This window comes from Mytilus galloprovincialis, chromosome 1 (assembly GCF_965363235.1).
Source record: "Mytilus galloprovincialis chromosome 1, xbMytGall1.hap1.1, whole genome shotgun sequence".
NCBI lineage: Eukaryota > Metazoa > Mollusca > Bivalvia > Mytilida > Mytilidae > Mytilus > Mytilus galloprovincialis.
Window position 1 is genome coordinate 48487902 of NC_134838.1, and position 19607 is coordinate 48507508.

The following is a 19607-nucleotide window of genomic DNA, read 5'->3' on the forward strand; positions in this document are numbered from 1 at the left end:
CATTAACGTATCTTTTTACACCAAAGGAAATAATAATATCTAATAGTTTTTTATTTAATATAAAGCAGTGAATCTGGATAATCCCATTAAGCAAATGAAGGATATTATAGGCTAGCACAAAATCAAGTTCAACCCACTATTTTTCTTAAAATGTCCTGTACCAAGTCAGGAATGTGACAGTTTTTTTTATAATAGTTCGTTATGTATGTTGCATTATTTTTTGTTTTTTGCTGCACTGTGTTCTGTTATTTCATTGTTTTCCTTTTATAGTTGAAGTGTTTCCTCGGTCTAAGTCTGAACCCTGGATTTGTTTTCTCCAATCGATTTATGACTTTTGAACAGCGGTATTCTAGTACTGTTGCCTGTAAAGCCAAAGCCGGTTTTGTTTTCTCTACATAAATTTATTACTTTTGAACAGCGGTAAACTACTGTTGCCTTTATTTAAACACAAATAATCGAAAGAGTTAATATAACTTACTGTGTGTTATGTTTATTGTTCCAAATAAAGTTTGTCTTTTTACAAATTATATATCCGATTTTTCTTTAAAATTTGATGGTCTAACTTCAATAATAATTTAACGATCAAGCATTATGAGGGTATTGCATATTAATTTACAACACAATGTCCCGCATTGGGAATTTGATTTTCCACGTATATGGTAAAGCAATCAATTGTGGGGAAGGGAGTTTGCAATAGTTTCAATGTAATTGCTATGTATTTCTAACCCATGCTTGTAAAGTGGTTGTTTAGACAAGGTTCCTACCTTTGAGCCTGCTATCAATGCGATTCCAACTGATAACTTTCGTTTCTGGCCACCAGATAATGTCATTGAATATCTGTTTAACTTCTGTTCCAGACCAATTATTTTTACCATTTCGTCCACTTCCTTTGAAATTTGGTTACTTGGACAGCCCTTCATCTGTAATTATCAAAATATATGTATTGATATAAACAGAGAGGTTCAACTACTGAGGTAAAAATGTTAATGACATATATGACCTTATGCTGTCAAGGTGTATGGTAGGACTCCATTTAAAATACATGCAATTCCCTGTTTCTCTTTATCTTGTTTTGTATATTCAAAATGTATCACGAGATACGAACGTCAGTAAAATTGTAAAATCACAAGAATACTCATAGGAAAATTCAGACAGGAAATTGTCCCTAATCAAATGGCAAAATCTACTGTTGCCCCTAACTTAAACGGTTTTACAAAACTATCTAATGGTCATGTGTTTATGATATATTTCAAAAAGCATAGCACGAGAGGGTAAAATATAAAAATATTCATAAAATACAAAATCACGATATCAACAATCTATTGAACTCGACCACTTATCTTACATTGTTCATTTTCAAAACAATTTTACATATTTTAAATTTCTAATAATGAATGTTATCTTAAAACCATAATTACTTGTGTTATTTTAAGTAACTAGTTATTTTATAAAGCAAAAACGCAGAATAGATTTGGATACACATATTTGCTTTTTGATCAAAGCGGAATGGTTTTTTGATACACGTGTTTGCTTCTAGTATCTGTAAATCGAATGTAACCTTGAAAACTAAACGTTTGTCTAATGAACATGAAAATGAGAGCATGGTCAGATGAACCATTCCAGACTACAGGTACACCTTACAATCATTTCATATTCACGATACACTGTTTACAGTATCTGGAAAATGCCATTACAACCTGAATTTAATCAAGGTGAGATGAACCCTGTCGGACGAACATGTACTCTTTCTTTTAAATATATATAGTCTTTCCATAAACTAAATAAAGATGACATAGTAAAGACAAAAACGCAAAAAAACGTCATGCATAGGTTACCTTTGAGTAAAAAATCAAATGCTCCTTAACTGTGAGCGTATCAAAGAGTATGTTGTGCTGTGGACATAGACCCAGGCTACGTCTAACATTCGTCATGTCCTTTCTTATATCATAGGAATTTATTTTAGCTGTTCCTCTTGTTGGTGGTATAAAGCCTGAAAGAAGAGAAAAAATCTTGTTACTTTCACATGAATGAAAGTAATAGCTTGTGGAACTGGTAGAATGCAAACGGAAAAGGCATTATGCTTTCAATTAACTCAGCTTTTATTTAGATAACCAGAATATAGTAATTTAATTTAGATCAAACATTCTGATACAGTACAATTTGTGGAGAGCTTAAATCTCAGATTTCCAAAAGGTAAACCTTATTCAATAGTTCACTCACCAGTTAACATAGACATAGTTGTTGTTTTTCCTGCACCATTATGACCTAGAAGTACTGTTATCTGACCTTCAAACACATTGAGAGTGGTATTTTCAACAGCAACCTTTTTTTTCTTCCCCTTTCCATAGACCTGAAAATGTTTCGTTGGAATTTTCATAAATTTCATAAATCAATAGAAAAAAAATAACGATCGATATATAAACACACACAGAAAGGACATTTCAAAGGAAAAATTAGGGACTTTGAAGCGAGTAATTTGTACACAGTTTATTATCAGGAATGTAATTTTCTGTCGATATCTAAGTAAAATATCAAAGCACACGGTTATGTTCAACTTAATGAACAAATGTAAGAGAAAAAACCCTTGAGGGGCCAATGAAAAATTATAAGTCAAATTAGACAGACAATACCATACCTAAATTTAAAAAGAAACTCAACAGTTAATAATACATTATGCAGTATACTAAAGATTGAACAATACGAACAGGTAACTATTCAGCTGCTGGTTTGGGTAACAATTTCCTGCTCAAATACAGTCATCCGTTGAGTCTATAATGTCAAGTAAAATTCCAATGTGTTCAGTAGTATTCATTGATTCCTTTCACGACAAATTGGACAATAAATGTTGGGACTAACTCATAAAAGAAAATACCCATGGGTGTCTGGTATGTTCAATAAATGTAGAATGATATCTATAACAACCAAAACGGTCTAATGTCAACTTTGCTTGAGGCCAGTTACATACAGCAATGTAATATTTTATTTGTAAATTAAGGATTCTGGATATCAAACTCCCCTATAAAATGATACGTTTTCCATTGATATCGAGCATTGTGTGTCAACATACCTTCCGGAGATTTTCGATACTGATTCCTACTTTTAAACCACTTGGTTCTCTTTCAAATAAATCTGGATTAGCTGTATGTGATGTTCGAAGATCGTCGAAATCTTCTGCATGCTCCTGACCACACCAGTAAGTTTTCTAAATTGACAATAACAAGATACAGTAAGAAAAAAATATCTCCAGAAGCTCACTCAAACAAAATGTCTTATTATCTAAAACAATATTTCCGTTTTTAAATTGTCCGTAATTTTAATTGACCTCCTAAACTTATTCATAATAAGCATTGCTTGCATTTCAGCTAAATTCATAATAAAACATATTTTTTCTCAGATTTGGTCATTTTTTGTCATCATGAAAACATGCTTAATTTTGTGAATACGTATCAATTCATTAAATAACATGAATTATGAGAGACTATTACATTGTTGGTATTTGATGAGACTACTGACCGTGAATGGGAAATAAAGCGGCTGTGGCACTCCAAAATCTCCTGGGCAAATGGCATCAACGTACCAAGCAATCAGCATATATACTAATGTGTCAAGAAGTAAAATAAGTATAACTGCCAGCATGGAAAAGTCCTGATCCACAGTAGGAGGATTAGCAAAGTTAGTCCACTGTAAACCCTCACCTGAAATTAGTAGGTATAAACTGGATAACTAAAAATATACTAGAATCCGTGTCTAATAGGTACTGTGCTGCGCTACTTTAAAAAATTCTTATAAAGAAATTCGTAGTTTTTGAGGTGTGTTATAGAAAAAATTCCGAATACGAACATTAACGCAAGTGTACTTAAATAGCCAACCCAAACTAAACTCCTAGACGTTACTACGATACAGTAAATGGAAACATGACCTGCGCCTCCAACTAATTAAGGTTTCCACACTGGTAACAGGGGAGGAAGTAATATTCATTATTAGTTGCCCAACAGACAAATTTGTGCAAAAACGCACGTGGACGCTATTTTTGTATACTTTAGTCCTCCCCTGAACCAAACACCCATAACGGTACTCCATTACACGGCACGTAGATAACTCTAATCGGTTTATCAAATTCTTAAATATAAATATCAAATAATTAAGTTTTGAAACTGATGGTATCAACAGTTTGAACAGATTATTTGGCCCCTGCCAAAAAAAGTTATTATCATAATAAAACAATGTACCTGTTCCTTCATACTGGGCAATTAATTTGACTCCTATTGCCATTCCAACATTGTTAAGGCCACATGCTAGTCCCTTTTGCATACTGGTCATACTGGCAAACGTTTCGTCCTGGTTCAGGAAAAAGTACGGGAAATATACCAAAAAGAATATAATTCCGGCGGCTGGTGCTGCAACGCTTGCTGAATTAATTAGATAAATTGATTGTTACTGTATCAGTATTGAAAGAATTTATATATATATATTTCAAAATTTTAAACTTTGATCGTCGTTATCCAACCTTTTGATTTATTTTTTAATATTTTCAGATAACATGTAAATCATTAAGTATACTTTTAAATGGTATGAACTACACGAAAAAAATATATAGGTTAGATATAAACTCCTTGTTTCAATTTACAGTAAATATATCTTTATAGATATCATATATAGGTTTCGAATTCTGAACATTAAAAAATCGGACTAATGTCTCCGTCATTCTGGTCTCTGGTGGAGAGTTTATCTCATTGGCAATTATACCACATCTTTTGTATTATATGACAGAAAAAATACATTTTTATAGCATTACCTCTCTGGAAAAATGTGCTGACCATGAAAGAAAATCCTATCAGCGATAACCCGTAACTCAAGAAAAACACAAATACTATAGACGGCTGGGAATTTGTAAACACTGCAACACCTTTCAGTTTAATGGAGAAAAAGATCGTGAAGAAGATGCAGGCAAGGACCATGTATATCAATGAAAATATAAACCATGATAACCAGTACATCGACACGTGCATTCCCATCAATTTCATAGATTCCTGAAAAAAATAAGAATCATAAACGATAATATTAGTTATATCCAACCTCCCTTGAATGGTATAAAACAATATGGGCAAGATTAGCTCCTTTGAGGTTGTAGACAGAATAAAATTTTAATCATAGAATTTATGGAATCAATAATGGTTTTGTTAGTAACAATTCACTTAAATATGGTATGGCCTCGCAAATCAATTGCTTATAAATGAACAGTGAGCCTTTCAATAATTGACCTGTTGTGTCGATAATCTTTGTTCTCATCAACATTATGAATGCATTTATACTATTACCAGCTATTTTCATATATATTTTAATATTAGTGTCATTACACATTCAGAACAACGTGTTAATGTTTTACAAGGGAGACTCACAAGCTTGTTTTGGCATTTACCAGCACATTACAATTGATAGCTCTAAACATTCTATATTAACGTCTTGTCGATACTTTTTAACAACAATGTAAATAATGATTAAATTTTGTGGCCGTTGCTGCTTTATGTGTCATGAAATTTATTTGGAAAGTTACAATTATATCTTTATAGTCTACCAAATTATAATCAACTATGAATTATTTTTTTTTAAATTAGGGAAAAACAATAATAAAGAAAAATCCGGACCTTTTACAAATACAATGTAGGGAATAGTAACACCTGCATTCACAGGATATAAACAGCATTTTGAATATATATTTCTTGACAAAAATAACAACTTAATCTAACGAGAAAGAAAATGCAATGGTGCAATTTTATGCATTTAAGAGTAAGTGCTCAAATTGGTCGTCTTGGAGTCGTAATAATGTGTCAGGGTATAGGATAACCATATCTTCTTATGGACTATAATGATCTTGTGAACTAACACATAAGAACCCGGATTAGCGTGTAAGCAGTACTTGTACAAATCAGGGGTCATATTCAAATCACATTACCATATTCTTAATTTTGCCACTGGGCGTTTTAAAAACATTCATTCACAATTCAGCACACTTTATTCAGTAAATTTACAATGAATCAACTTTGAAGCTTACTTGAAATTGTATCCTTATCGAGCGTACGAGACATTCACGGCTAGTCAAGGAAGTTAAACACCCCGGCCCAATAGTAGTAGTATTTTTTGTAGCTAAAGTACAGTCGTTTTGAATATGCATTTACAAAAACTAATTAAGGTTTCCTTGTGGGTCTTTTGTAATACAAAATTTTGAAATCGCATTTCAAAACTTCTGAACCAACCATCCGCTTTGAGTATGGCTTATAGATTTTTTTTAATTGAGGTTTGGTTCAGTATAACAACAACAGCAAGATCCAACACTAAATAAAGAGGTTTTCTGAAACCGGGTAATTGTGTTTCCATTGGGGAAGTATTATTTACCATCCCCGAAATGAAACTATTTAGAGATGTTTACTAGGTCACTAACAAGCGCTTTATAAAACTACATGTGTAACTATGGTCCGATTAAAGACCAAATGGATCATATGACTTGGTACACACTTTACTAATGTAAACTTAATGAAAATTATCCCATAAATTTTGATATTATAAATAGTACACGTGATAATAAAACAAATATTATATTTGCCGACTGCCAAACATGAACTCGAGGACACCGGATCCATTTCGAATAAATACAAAATATTAATATGAGTAATATAACCATCAAAATAAATAACTGTAGAAGAAGTCGTAAACATTATATAAAAAAAAATGTAAGTGGCTATCAATAAAATATTTCTGTTAATATTATCTTTAAATTGTAAGAAGCTTCTGTCCAAGTTTGGTAAAAATCCAGGATAGTTTATGAATTTAATAAATGTTTAAAAACTTTTAACTTCAGACTAAATGTAATGTTAACTGGAAGAAAACTAAATGTCCTTCTAGATGCTAGCTTTTGATCATTTACAAGCTTCTGTCCAAGTTTGGTACAAATTCAAAATAGTATAAGAAAGTTATTAAAATTTAAAAAAAAGTTTAACCACAGAGTGAATATTTGTGGACGCCGCCGACGACGGAATGTAGGATCGCTTAGTCTCGCATTTCGACTAAAGTCGAAGGCTCGACAAAAATCAACTTCTAAAACAAGCCCGCCGATCTGGAAACCCAACGATATAATCTCGGATCAAACTTGATTCTAACACAGCCACTAAAACTAGATTTAAAATGTAATGAAAAAAGTTTGGAGATCTGTCTTTAAAATCCAATGGCCCGTCTATGGAGTAATGCTTTGATCGAAATACTGTGAGAAAATCTGATAAAGGATGTAACCATGTATACTCTGTATCGGTACAGTAAGCAAAGAAAACATAGGTCATACATGATGTGTAAAATTTTAAATACAAAAGAAAAAAAAACAATAAAGAAAACTCTGGATATAACATAAAAGACTCAAAAGAAACGACATGTTTCAAATTCCCCGCTCTTTATTTGAATCCAAGTATACATGTAATGATGAAATGTACAAATGTAGTATTTTTTTCTTCATACGGCGAAACGTGTACAATTACAATTATTTACACAAAATTATGAATCGAAGTTACAACAGTCTGAATAATGATTGGATCTTTTCGCCAATACTATATCAATGAAAAAAGAAGAATACATAGTCAATAACAGAAAATACATAGCCTGAAAGCTTGTAGATATACATCCAGGTATGTGTAATCCTTCGATTGTAGCGTTTTCTATAACCTGCAGATATACAGTTCAGTGTACTATAATCGCATGTCTTCAGGGGGAGTGTAATCTTGTGGACATCTTCACAATACAAGTACACAATAAAGCATCGAACATTCACAGCTTCAGATACTGCTCTTATGTTTAAAACTTGAATATTTCTTTTCAAACATTTGTATACGATACAATTATACAAAATGAAAATAAAATAGGAGATACGGAATGATTGTCAACGACGACTAACGATGTAAACAACTGCATGTCATCGTACGGTAAAATGTTTAAACTAAACTTTCTACACCAATCTATTTGTAAACTAGTGGTCCGGCTGAATTTCTCAAATCTATACCTCACCCTGTCACTGGCACGGCAGATGCAATAGGTTACACATATCAGAATTCGCTGAACACGATTGCAAAAGCCATTGTTACTATGACAAACGGAACACATAAGCCAAGACTATTGTTAAAAAAATCGTAATTGTGGAGAAACCACAGATTATATTTTAACTGTCGTTCTAATAGTAGGTTACATAGGGGTGTCTACAGCAATTTCTTTTAACAGTCTTTAAAGCTGAGGACATGGACTCTTAACTTGAATATATTCAATTTGTTTCTTGTTCGTGTTTTATCTTTGATATTTTCACATGTCTATATGTATGCCTGTATGTGTTTTTCTTTGTTGTGATGTTATACTATTGTTTCAGAAAAAGGGAGAAGATTTGGTACCATTAAAGCGTTTAATCCCGCTGCAAATGTTTGCACCTGTTCTAAATCAGGAATCTGATGTACAGTAGTTTGTTTACGTAATTTATACGTGTTTCTCGTTTTATATATATTAGACCGTTGGTTTTCCCGTTTGAATGGTTTTACACTAGTAATGTTGGGGCCCTTTATAGCTTGTTGTTCGGTGTGAGCCAAGGCTCCGTGTTGAAGGCCGTACATTGACCTATAATGGTTTACTTTTATAAATTGTTATTTGGATGGAGAGTTGTCTCGTTGGAACTCACACCACATCAAACTATATCTATATGACAATAATGATTTGTTCAGTTTAGGAGAAAGTTCTCAATTTCTCTTGTTCAAAGAAATTATTTAAACGGAAGTAAATTCCATTCAAATGGGGATAAGGAGAGACATAAAACATGGTTAAACCCACCGTTTTCATTTATAGAATGTAACAAGAGTGCACACGCTGAAATGTCTCGCCTTTTTTACTAATCATTGATATTATGTTTTATATATAGCTACAAGGGTAAAGACATAAATACGAAATCTATAAAAGATTCAATAACTGATATTATGTTGATAGTCTTAAATATAAAGCTTTATTACAACTGTCACATAAACTCGACATTAACCAAGAAAACTAAACATCAATCAATGAACCATGAAAATGAGGTCGTCAGATGAACCATGCCAGGCAGACATGTACAGCTACCAATTCTTCCATACAACAAATATAGTTGACCTATTGCTTATAAATTAAGAAAAACAGACCAAAACACAAAAACTTAACACTTATCAATGAACCATAAAAATGAGGTCAAGGTCAAATAAATCCTGCGCGACTGACATTTAGATCATAAAATATTTTCATACACCAAATATAGTTGACCTATTGCATACAGTATTAGAAAAAAAGACCAAAACTCAAAAACTTAACTTTGACCACTGATCGCCCGGAGTCTAGACATAGTTGTCAATGAATTTAACTGAGGATATAAAAGCTCGGCAAAAAATTTCACCTTTCCTAGAGGACACTATATTTAGATTAAGATTAAGACAGCCGCTGAAAAGATTTCCAACTTTGGTAGACAGGGACAAGATTAACCGGGAAGTTCAAACAAGTCTTTTTAACTTGATATCTACAGTTAATATCAACTTGCTACTTAAAGTTTTGAACAAAATTTAAAGGTTTCTTTCAATTTTCTGCATTGAAATCCCGTCTTAATTAACCAATGACATTACGCAAGAATATATCAAAATATTGATGACGTAGCTGTATAGAATACAGCTACCGATATTAGAGTGTGCGACAACATTTCCAGTTTCGTAATAATCAAATTATGTATTTTGAACTGCCCGTTATATATACCATGAAATTGTTAGTATCTGCACTAGAATGCATTGGAATGTCTTTATATTGTTTACAGCTAATTTCCTAATGCATGTAGAACAAAACTTTGGTTGGCTTGCTTGCTTTGTTTGTATAACTGTTTATTCAAGCTTTGTAAATAAGATTGACATCTTTAAACAATTTATATAGGCACAGTTTTACCTGTATATATCATATTTGAATTTAATTGGGTGTTATTCTAATGATTGTACAATATACAAACAAAGCAAGCAAGCTAACCAAAGTTTTGTTCTACATGCATTAGGAAATTAGCTGTAAAAGGTTGCCAATCTACATTTTGACTTGTATATATTCCATGAAATACACGTATTTAGTAACTGCACAAAAAATGCACTGGAATGTCCTTACATTGTTTTAAAGATTGTCATTCTACATTTTGACTTGTATAGATTTAAATCATTGGCATATGACTAACCTATCCCACAAACAGGTTATATATATAAAATCAATCAATATCGTGTTTGATCTTATGTACAACCATATTTGTTTAATGAATGTTCATTTTACTAACTTCATTAGTTTTTAGAATCCAGACTTATTAATATTAATTGTTCAGACAAGTATTCAACATATCAATATAGTTTTCTGTCTTCTCTCTCGATATTTACATTAATGACTAAAAAGGGGAATTTATAAAAAGGCGAACATTGACTTAAGAATTCACCTTTCATTAAACTAGAAATCCTATACATGAAATAAAAGAATAGCAAGTTATCCACTGCCTCCATTAAATTTCCTATCGGAGCTTCTAAAGTAAAATGTGACGTATTATATTATACATTTGTGTATTGTTATAGACAGTCTTTTGTCCTCTAGATAACTGCGGTCTTTGTTAGATTGCTGTCTCACTTAGGTTTACCCCACATCTCTTCGTATAGTATTCATAAAAATTCTTGACGTTGATGAATGGGCGAATTGGTGTTGAACTACTGCGAGTTATATCAAAATGAAATGCTGTAGAAGAGTTAAACGATGTTGGTCAATTTTTTATTATAAAAAATAATTTAATATGTTCTGATTTTAACAACATTGGTACAGACAGATAACAGTCACATTATTTTTTTTTTCGCTGGTAAACCTCGCAGTCCAACGCGAGCGAAAAAAGGTGAAAATTTAAATACGGTTCTTTGGTTAAGAAAAGAAGATGATGCAAGTAAACAGATAATGAAACAAATAAATCTATTATCTATTAAGATTATATGGGAAATGACTGAAGCACGACTGGAGCAGGTTCCCTCTTAGCGGCAGTCAGTGGGCTCCATCTTATGAAATTTCTGGATCCGCCACTGACATCGTACGTTGAAATGTCAATATTGGCCAATACTCAACGCTTCTGGTGGGCGCAAGAAAAAGAGAACTGAATTTTAAGAGATAACACTAAAAGAAATATATATAAAGCTCGAATATAGGAATTATAGATGATAAACAGAATAGAATAAAGAAAATCGGTAGGGTACACATTTGCTCTTCGTTCATCTGGTCTGAGCCAATCCAGCTTCCGCTGCGGTACCAGGGAAATAATCCCCGTCGGCGCAGCTCCAATCCATCATTTAACCTATTGGCGTATACCATGTTATTACTATATTATCCAGTCAGCGCGAAACGGGGAATTTTGGAAGTCTAACATTTTACTGTGTTATGAAATTGTAGTTAATGATAAAAAAAATCCCCCTCACCGAGTCCAGTCATATATGTTGCCTGATCATATGTTGATAATGCACACTCAGTGTAATTATAAAATAATGACCGGGTCAATGACACTTCCACCAAATTAAAACTACTATAGCGCCCACAAAACCAAAAAAGATAAAAGACTTTAATGCATGTATTTCAACCTTAATGGTCCTTGCCAAATTGTCAGGGGTTATAGTAAACAAACTTTAAGAATAAAATAACAGCATCTAAATTGAAGTTAGACAGAATAGCCACTACCTTTAAATATTGTTCAAACAGTCCATTTTAACATACATTGTAATATTTGCCTTAACTTTAAATAAATATTTAAAGACTATGGTATTGATCGTCTTGTTCCACTTTTTGACTTGCCACTACGTAATACAAATGGGGGTTTAAACAGATGAAGGAAGTGCAATATTAATGGGTTGTTAAAATTGTCTGATTATAAACTAACTTAGCTAGGATTTGACAATTTACTTCTGAAATTGTAATAATAAGGTCGTGAGTTATACTGTTACAGCCGATAGCAAAATTTAAAACATATTCTAGGCTAGTATTAAAGCAAAGAGGTAAATAAAAAATTTCGAAATCAAAGACAAATTCAACAAATGAACGACCATAAAAAGTCTTAAAATCTGACCAAATCAAACGCTATCAATCAAAGGAAAATGTAAAAAAAAAAACAGCGACCATATTCCTGATTTGGTACAGGCATTTCCCCCAAGAAAATGGGCTTTAAACCTTCCACGTGTGTGACAGTTGTTTATTTATTGACTATACTTGAACATGAACTCCTTAGTTCCAACAAAAAGGATACAATTTTACAAAATAAAATGACAGGACATGCCGGTGTTTGTGTATTTACACCACTGAAGACTCACCTTTAGTTTCATTTCTTTTTCGTAAACCAGATTCTTCGCCAACATAATAACATAGAGTATAAATCCAAGAACAAAAAACAAGGGCAAGGTCGTCTGCACAGTTGTCAGCATGTTATCTTCTATATACGGCTTGAAAGCCATTTTTCGGAGGTAAACTTCATTTGTTGTTCCAAGAAGAGGGTCATTTGTCCATGAAAAGCCATGTTCCATGATATTTTTGTTAACCAAATACTGGATGTATAGAAATCCTGTTTTTCCATACTCTGTGAATAAATCAAATTAGGATGCTGTAATATCCCGTTTTATAATTGACGTACTATACGAGGAGTACTTTCAGAACTATGAAGAAAATATTTAGGTAGGTTATTGGACAAATTAGAGCCGTGTTGAGCGCTTTTTTTTTTTTTTAAGAAAATGGGATGTTATGTCTTTTCCTTATATTAATTGGATATGGCAAACTCATTATTAGCGTAATGGTATTTCAAAATATATTTCAAAAAGAGCTAACAAAAAGTTGATACTTAGTGGTTTCCAATTAACAACGAATTCATTAAATTTCATCCAATTTTAAAAATATATCTCCAAACACCAGTGTGACCAAGAAATAAACTGACCAAACAAATGAGAAAGCCAGAGGAATGCTTTTTTTTTTTATGTATGAAAAACTATTTTTACAACTAATATTTGAAAGTACAAAGTATGTATGTTGCTCAAAACAGGTAAGGCCACTGAATACATAGGCTTGCATATTTCTGTAATTTGTATTAAGTGTTGCAGCCTTATTGGCGTTAGTCTCATCTGTTCTTTTAGTCAGATACCGAGTTTGGGCCCCATGCAATGTTCACGAAAGACGCATGTGACAAATGACCAAGAGTCGGTTTCACACAAAAACTTACGACTAATATTGATCTTAAATATACTTAATTGTTCATGACTTACGATCAATCTTAGTCGAAAGTTTTTGGTGAACCGACTCCAGACTGTTATCATATAATTTTTAACAGGCCATAACTGTGACGAAAAGCCTTTGATATGCAAAAAAAGTCAACAACGATCAACATTTATTAGCAAACAGACTATGATAAGTATACAAGAGTGCACACGCTGAAATGTCTCGCCTTCTTTACTAATCATTGATACTATCTTGATAGTCCTAAATATAAAGCTTTATTACAATTGTCAAAAAAAAACTTAACATTAACCAAGAAAACTAAACATTGACCAATGAACCATGAGAATGAGGTCATGGTCAGATGAACCATGCCAGGCAGACATGTACAGCTAACAATTCTTCCATACAACAAATATAGTTGACCTATTGCTTATAGTTTAAAAAAAAAAACAGACAAAAACACAAAAACTTAAAACTGAACAATGAACCGTGAAAATAAGGTCAAGGTCAAATAAAACCTGCGTGACTGACATAAAGATCATAAAATACTTCCATACACCAAATATAGTTGACCTATTGCATACAGTATTAGAAAAAAAGACCAAAACTCAAAAACTTAACTTTGACCACAGAACCATGAAAATGAGGTCAAGGTCAGATGTCACCTGCCAGCTAGACATGTACACCTTACAATCATTCCATACACCAAATATAGTAGACCTATTGCATACAGTATAAGAAAAACAGACCAAAACACAAAAACTTTACTATGACCACTGAACTATGAAAATGAGGTCAAGGTCAGATGACACCTGCTAGTTTGACATGTACAACTTACAGTCCTTCCATACACCGAATATACTATACCATTTGCTCATAGTATCTGAGATATCATGGACTTAACCACCTAAACTTAACCTTGTTCACTGATCCATGAACTGAGGTCGAGGTCAAGTGAATACGGGCACGAGGACCTTGCAAGGTACACACATACCAAATATAGTTATCCTATTACTTATAATAAGAGAGAATTTAACATTACAAAAAATCTTGACCTTTTTTTTTCAAGTAGTGACTGAACCATGAAGATGAGGCCAAGGACGTTGGACATGTGACTGACAGAAACTTCGTAACACGAGGCATCTAATACAAAGTATGAAGCATCCAGGTCTTCCACCTTCTAAAATATAAAGCTTTTAAGAAGTTAGCCGGATCACTATCCCTATGTCCAGCTTTCTGCAACAAAAGTTGCAGGCTCGATAATAAACCAATGTATATTTGTAGAAGAATTATCAAAGGTGGATAATGAAATTTCTAACATAAAATACATACCCGGTTCTCCCCCAGTCTTGTCGTTGTTTCTCGGAGCTGTTGTCAATACGAACGGGAATGTGCGGTCAGTTCTCCATCTTGTATCTCCATCAAGAAGCGACACCCTAAGAGAATACTTCACATCGTTTGGTAGAGGATTAGTGTAGGTTACTGATTCATCAAACACTACAGCAGCTAATACTTTACTTGGGTTATTGGTATGATAGGTTTCTATATCACTGTTAGACGCATATGGAGTAACTGGAAAACAAGAGTGAAATTAAAACTTGTAGAGGCACAACAAGTGCACACAACGTTGTGAAAACTGTGGTTTGTTAATAATATGTAGTATACCAGTTAAACACTTTATTTGTGGTTTTGTTAAACAAAATTCAATGTACTCTCTTGGAATATACGTAATAGAAAGCATATATGCAAAGACAACGGGTGCTTGATAACAATAATTTTTAAAACCCTCCCCAATAGTTAATTGTGTTAATATATGACTTTAGAGAGTTTTTTAAAGAGTGTTTGCCTTTTCTTGATTAATTTATGGTTTTGGTTCGTACTGCTTCTTATAATGACCGTAAATTATTTGCAACTTTGTAGAATATTAAACATGTTTAATGTGGGCGTAGTATATGGAAAACTGTATACATAAAATTCTGATTGCTTAATAAAAGTATACCTGCAGTTAAAAATCCTGGAAATTCTGCATCCATGTCTGTCTTGACTTCATTCATTATTGTCTGAATTATGGCATCGTTTGGAGCGTACAGAATCTCTTTCTTCGACAAGTTTGATAATGAATCCGAAGGCTTGAATGCATCCCAGATTTTCCCGTTCGGGAAATCGTTTGTCGTTATAAGATTTCGAATAACCAACAGTAACAGCCCAAAAGCTACTGGCATTAAAATTTCAAAAACAGTAACACACACTTTACGTTTTTGAAGTATCCAGTTCTTGTGTAAGAGTAATCCAAATTGTTGCAATCGTGCCATCTTGTTTTCTTGCTCTTTGATAGTTCCAGCACACACTTTATACACCTGAAAATTGTGTCAACAATCGATCAATAATTTTTACCTGTCAGTATTATTGATCAGTTGTATCATTTCAAATTTATCAGAAATTATTTATCCAGCATACTGTATCATCATCAATGGTAAACCCCCTTAAGGATACAATCCACATTTAATATTTTATAACAATATGATGTCAGATTAAAATTCAAACCTAATTTAAATAGAATTATAGGAAAACACAATATCAATTAAACTATTTGAAGCAGTATAGCAGTATGCAAACTTTATTGAAATGCTAATCGACCGTTTCATGTATTAAATTTTATCCACTTGACAAATTTATGAATTTATTATGAATTGACGCAGTTTTCAATGTCAAATAATTGGATACAGATTACGTTTTTATATGTTCTATAAATGAGATCTTTAGATATCATGTTTCACAGAAGAAACACAAATACCTGTAGTCACGTTGTACCTTTAATGAGTTCATATGCACTGCCAAATGTAATATTATGAAACAATTTCTTTTGTAACTATATGCGCACCAAATCTGTCACAGTACAGATTCTTTGGTGAAAACAGTTTAATTTATTGAACTAAAGCATTCGCCATTGAAATAAATAACCTACATTATACACACGGCTTGAACATTTATTAATGAGTAAAAAAAACTGACAGATCATCTTGCTAGCTGAAGTGATACCGGTATTACTTCCAGTGAGACTTCCAGTATATCCTGCTCTCTGTTTGATACATGACTTACCTGCTTATCAAAAGCTATATGAAACCTGTTATTTACAGTTTGTATATAAATCCAGACACACTATATTTTACATTTCACATTCAATAAGTAAGCTATTTAACTAGTTATTAGCCATGTTGTTGGTTTGTGGCCTGAATTGATCTCACTGGTATTTAAGGAACTATTCTTGGTGTTTCCTCAACCGTACATTTTTATGGGTTAAACATGTGATCATGACTTTTTGAATTATAAAAGAAATTTAAAGTTTAAAATATAGCACGGCGTTATAAGGATAAGTTTAGTGAGGACTTGCATCATCGACATTTCTGACTTCACTTACCTTGCGTATTAATATTTTTTATCCACGATCCGGTTTAATATTTGTTTATTTTTATGTGTAAAAAATCAATGATAAAAGTAATCGATAATATCAGTTAGTTTCACTTGAGTACATCGATGTTATTTGTTTTGAGGGTGTGGTGTCCAAGCTGTAGTTTGCCTGAAGTAGAAATGATCAGTGGCGTAGCTAGGTCATTTTTACGTGTACGCCCAAACCTTGGCGAAGAATTATGAGGGTTCTTAGCGGGTCCATTTCATAGCACCTTCTGGTAGTAGGTTCGAAAGTGGGGATATCTAGAATGAGATACTATTGCTATCAATAGCAACATTCTTAAAAAACTCTAAAACTTTTTTTATGTTTAATTCGTTCATTGTGTTAATTTAGAATCTAATGGTCATTGGTTTTAGAGAAAATGTCCAAAGCAGTTTCTTTAAAATGTGTTCATTCTCAATTTTAACAGAAATGTTAAAATGCACTATTAGTTCTGTGAAACCTTGGTTCACACCTGGGATTACTTTCCGCCAAAGCCGAATCCGTATGGAACGCCACAGCTGTCTTATGTGGTTCTCTGATATTACTTTATGTTGTTTTATCATTACTTAATAATAGTTTGTCTTTATTTGATATGGTTTTAACATTACGTAATGATATTTTAATATAACTCAATATGGAATAGTCATTACTTAATGATATTTCGATATTACACTATATGGTTTCGTATTGACTTGATATAGTTTTGTCATTACTCAATATGGTTTTGTCATTACTCGATGTGGTTTCACCATTATTTAATATGGTTGTGTCATTAGTCAATGTGGTTTTAACATTACTTGATGTGTATTTGACTTGACGTAATGTAATTGTTTCATTACATGATGTGATTTTGTTATTTCGTAATGATGATTTGTCTATTCTTTATATGGTTTTAACATTACGTAATGATGTTTCAAAATTTGACCATTTTACACTACTTGATGTGCTTGTTTCATTATTTGATGTGGTATTGTCATTCTTCGATGTGATCCTGTCATTCTTTGATGTGGTTATCGCATTACTTGATGAGGTAAAACCACGTGACCAATTCGGAAAAACCTGTTCTATTTTTAGATAGATTTCTATGTTGTATGACTTTGCCTTTAATGCATTAGGCCATCCATCTAATTAGTATTCAAACTAAAGTTCGGGTTATTGTTTAAGTTAAACTTTGAGTGAGTTTTCGAATGAAAGTCATACTTATAATTAAAGTTCTAGTTAGAATTGATTTTCGAATTGGACTTCGAGTTTGAGTCACATTTAAAGGCAGAGTTCTAGTTACAACTTTGAATTTGAGTCACTTCTTGAGGTAGAGTTTGAGTTGGATTCGAATTTAAGTCTCATTTAGAAATTATTAAGATTTCGAGTTGAAATTCGAACTATTTTATATGTCTTTTTGAGTTCGTAATTAAATTTTCTATCGCGGAACAAGGGCTTTTTCTTGGGCTTCCGAAAAGAGGGCTCCGGGATATATGCGTACTAAATAAACAATGTTGCAGTATACAAAACGCAACATAGGAGTTGAAATAAAGTTAGATGTGGTGTGATTGCCAATGAGACAACTATCCACCAGAGTTTAAATGCAGTGGATATAAGAAATCATATATCGGCAACCGTACAGCCTTCCAAAATCCGTATAGTCAGCTACAAAAAGGCCACCATGCACTATGTGAAAAAAATTCAAACGAAAAAACTAACGGTCTATTTTACAAAAAAACAAATATGACACATATGTATACAACGACAAAAATTGAACTTCATGCTCCTGACTTGGGTCAGGTACATAAAGAAAGTGTACGTGGCGGAGTTTTACATGTATGTGAGAGAACATCGAACTGTAACAGTAGTGTACACGGGGGGGGGGGGGGGGGTCTCAACATGGGATTTTGGGTACAGGTGTGCAGCTGGGATTTTAAAAACACCCCCCATTCATATATTGAATAATTGTGAAATCCCTACCTATACATATATTTCACAGCGAAATCATAACCCATTCATATATTTATCACCCATTGATATATCACAATCGGTCAAGTACTACCTATTGATATATTTCCTCGGTAAAATTGCACCCCATTGATATATTTGACGGATCAAAAAAGGGACCCATTCCAGCGGCACATATGTATATACCTTTATATAGGAAGAGACCCCCCGTGGTAGTGTAACAGCACAACACGAGAAAAAAATGTAAACTAGACAAATCGATGCCCCGCACTCCACTCATTGAACCGCTTGTACCCCAAAAAGGACAAAGCTCATTATTTTTCTCCCATAAGAGGAAAAATAATGAAAAGAAAAAACCCTGACCACATGCACACCATCAATACATGTACAAACAGCTAGCAGAGTGATAAATTCCAAGCATTCAATTTGTAGGAGGAGTTATCTGGAAACGCCCTACTTATGCAAGAAAATTTCCCAAAAATAACAAAGTTCAACTTTCTCCCGAAGAGCACATATTAATAAAAATTAAACCCTGACCACATACAGCACACCTTCAACATATATGTACAAACAGACAGTACGGAGAAAACTTCCTAGGATTCAAACTGTTGGAGGAGTTATGCGGAATAACTACATGTATATACCCATAATGGGACGGAAAGACGGACGGACAAATGTTAAACACTATGCCCCCAACTTGCAGTTGCTGTAAAGTTGCAGTGGCTTAAAAAACATTTCAATTGGCTGGCTCAATAGATCGGTATGACTGGGTAATTTAAATCCATCGGGGGTGATCTCGGGTTCCCTAGAAAGGTAAGGAGATTATGCTCAACGTGTGGCATCCGTCGTGTTATTTGCGAAATTACAAACCGAGTGATGTGGTCTTATTTGGAAGTTCACATTCGAGTAAAAGATGAAGGAACATGTT

At 33.1% G+C, this 19607-nt stretch overlaps 1 protein-coding gene across 2 annotated transcripts in view; it reads right to left on the reverse strand.

The window, feature by feature from the left end:
- LOC143076714 (phospholipid-transporting ATPase ABCA3-like) overlaps positions 1-19607 on the reverse strand; it is a 49128-nt gene that overhangs the window by 13022 nt on the left and 16499 nt on the right. Inside the window, exons 1-11 of one of the 2 annotated variants that reach the window (XM_076252557.1) lie at positions 16381-16536; positions 15281-15638; positions 14614-14853; positions 12390-12652; positions 4796-5030; positions 4230-4409; positions 3514-3695; positions 3068-3202; positions 2221-2350; positions 1836-1990; positions 765-920 (exon numbers count right to left, since the gene is read on the reverse strand). In XM_076252557.1, the coding sequence (XP_076108672.1) occupies positions 765-920; positions 1836-1990; positions 2221-2350; positions 3068-3202; positions 3514-3695; positions 4230-4409; positions 4796-5030; positions 12390-12652; positions 14614-14853; positions 15281-15593 (1989 nt within the window). In that variant the 5' untranslated portion in view covers positions 15594-15638; positions 16381-16536. Of the gene's footprint in view, positions 1-764; positions 921-1835; positions 1991-2220; positions 2351-3067; positions 3203-3513; positions 3696-4229; positions 4410-4795; positions 5031-12389; positions 12653-14613; positions 14854-15280; positions 15639-16380; positions 16537-19607 lie in introns of those variants that run through there. The other variant, XM_076252567.1, reaches the window with a different exon arrangement.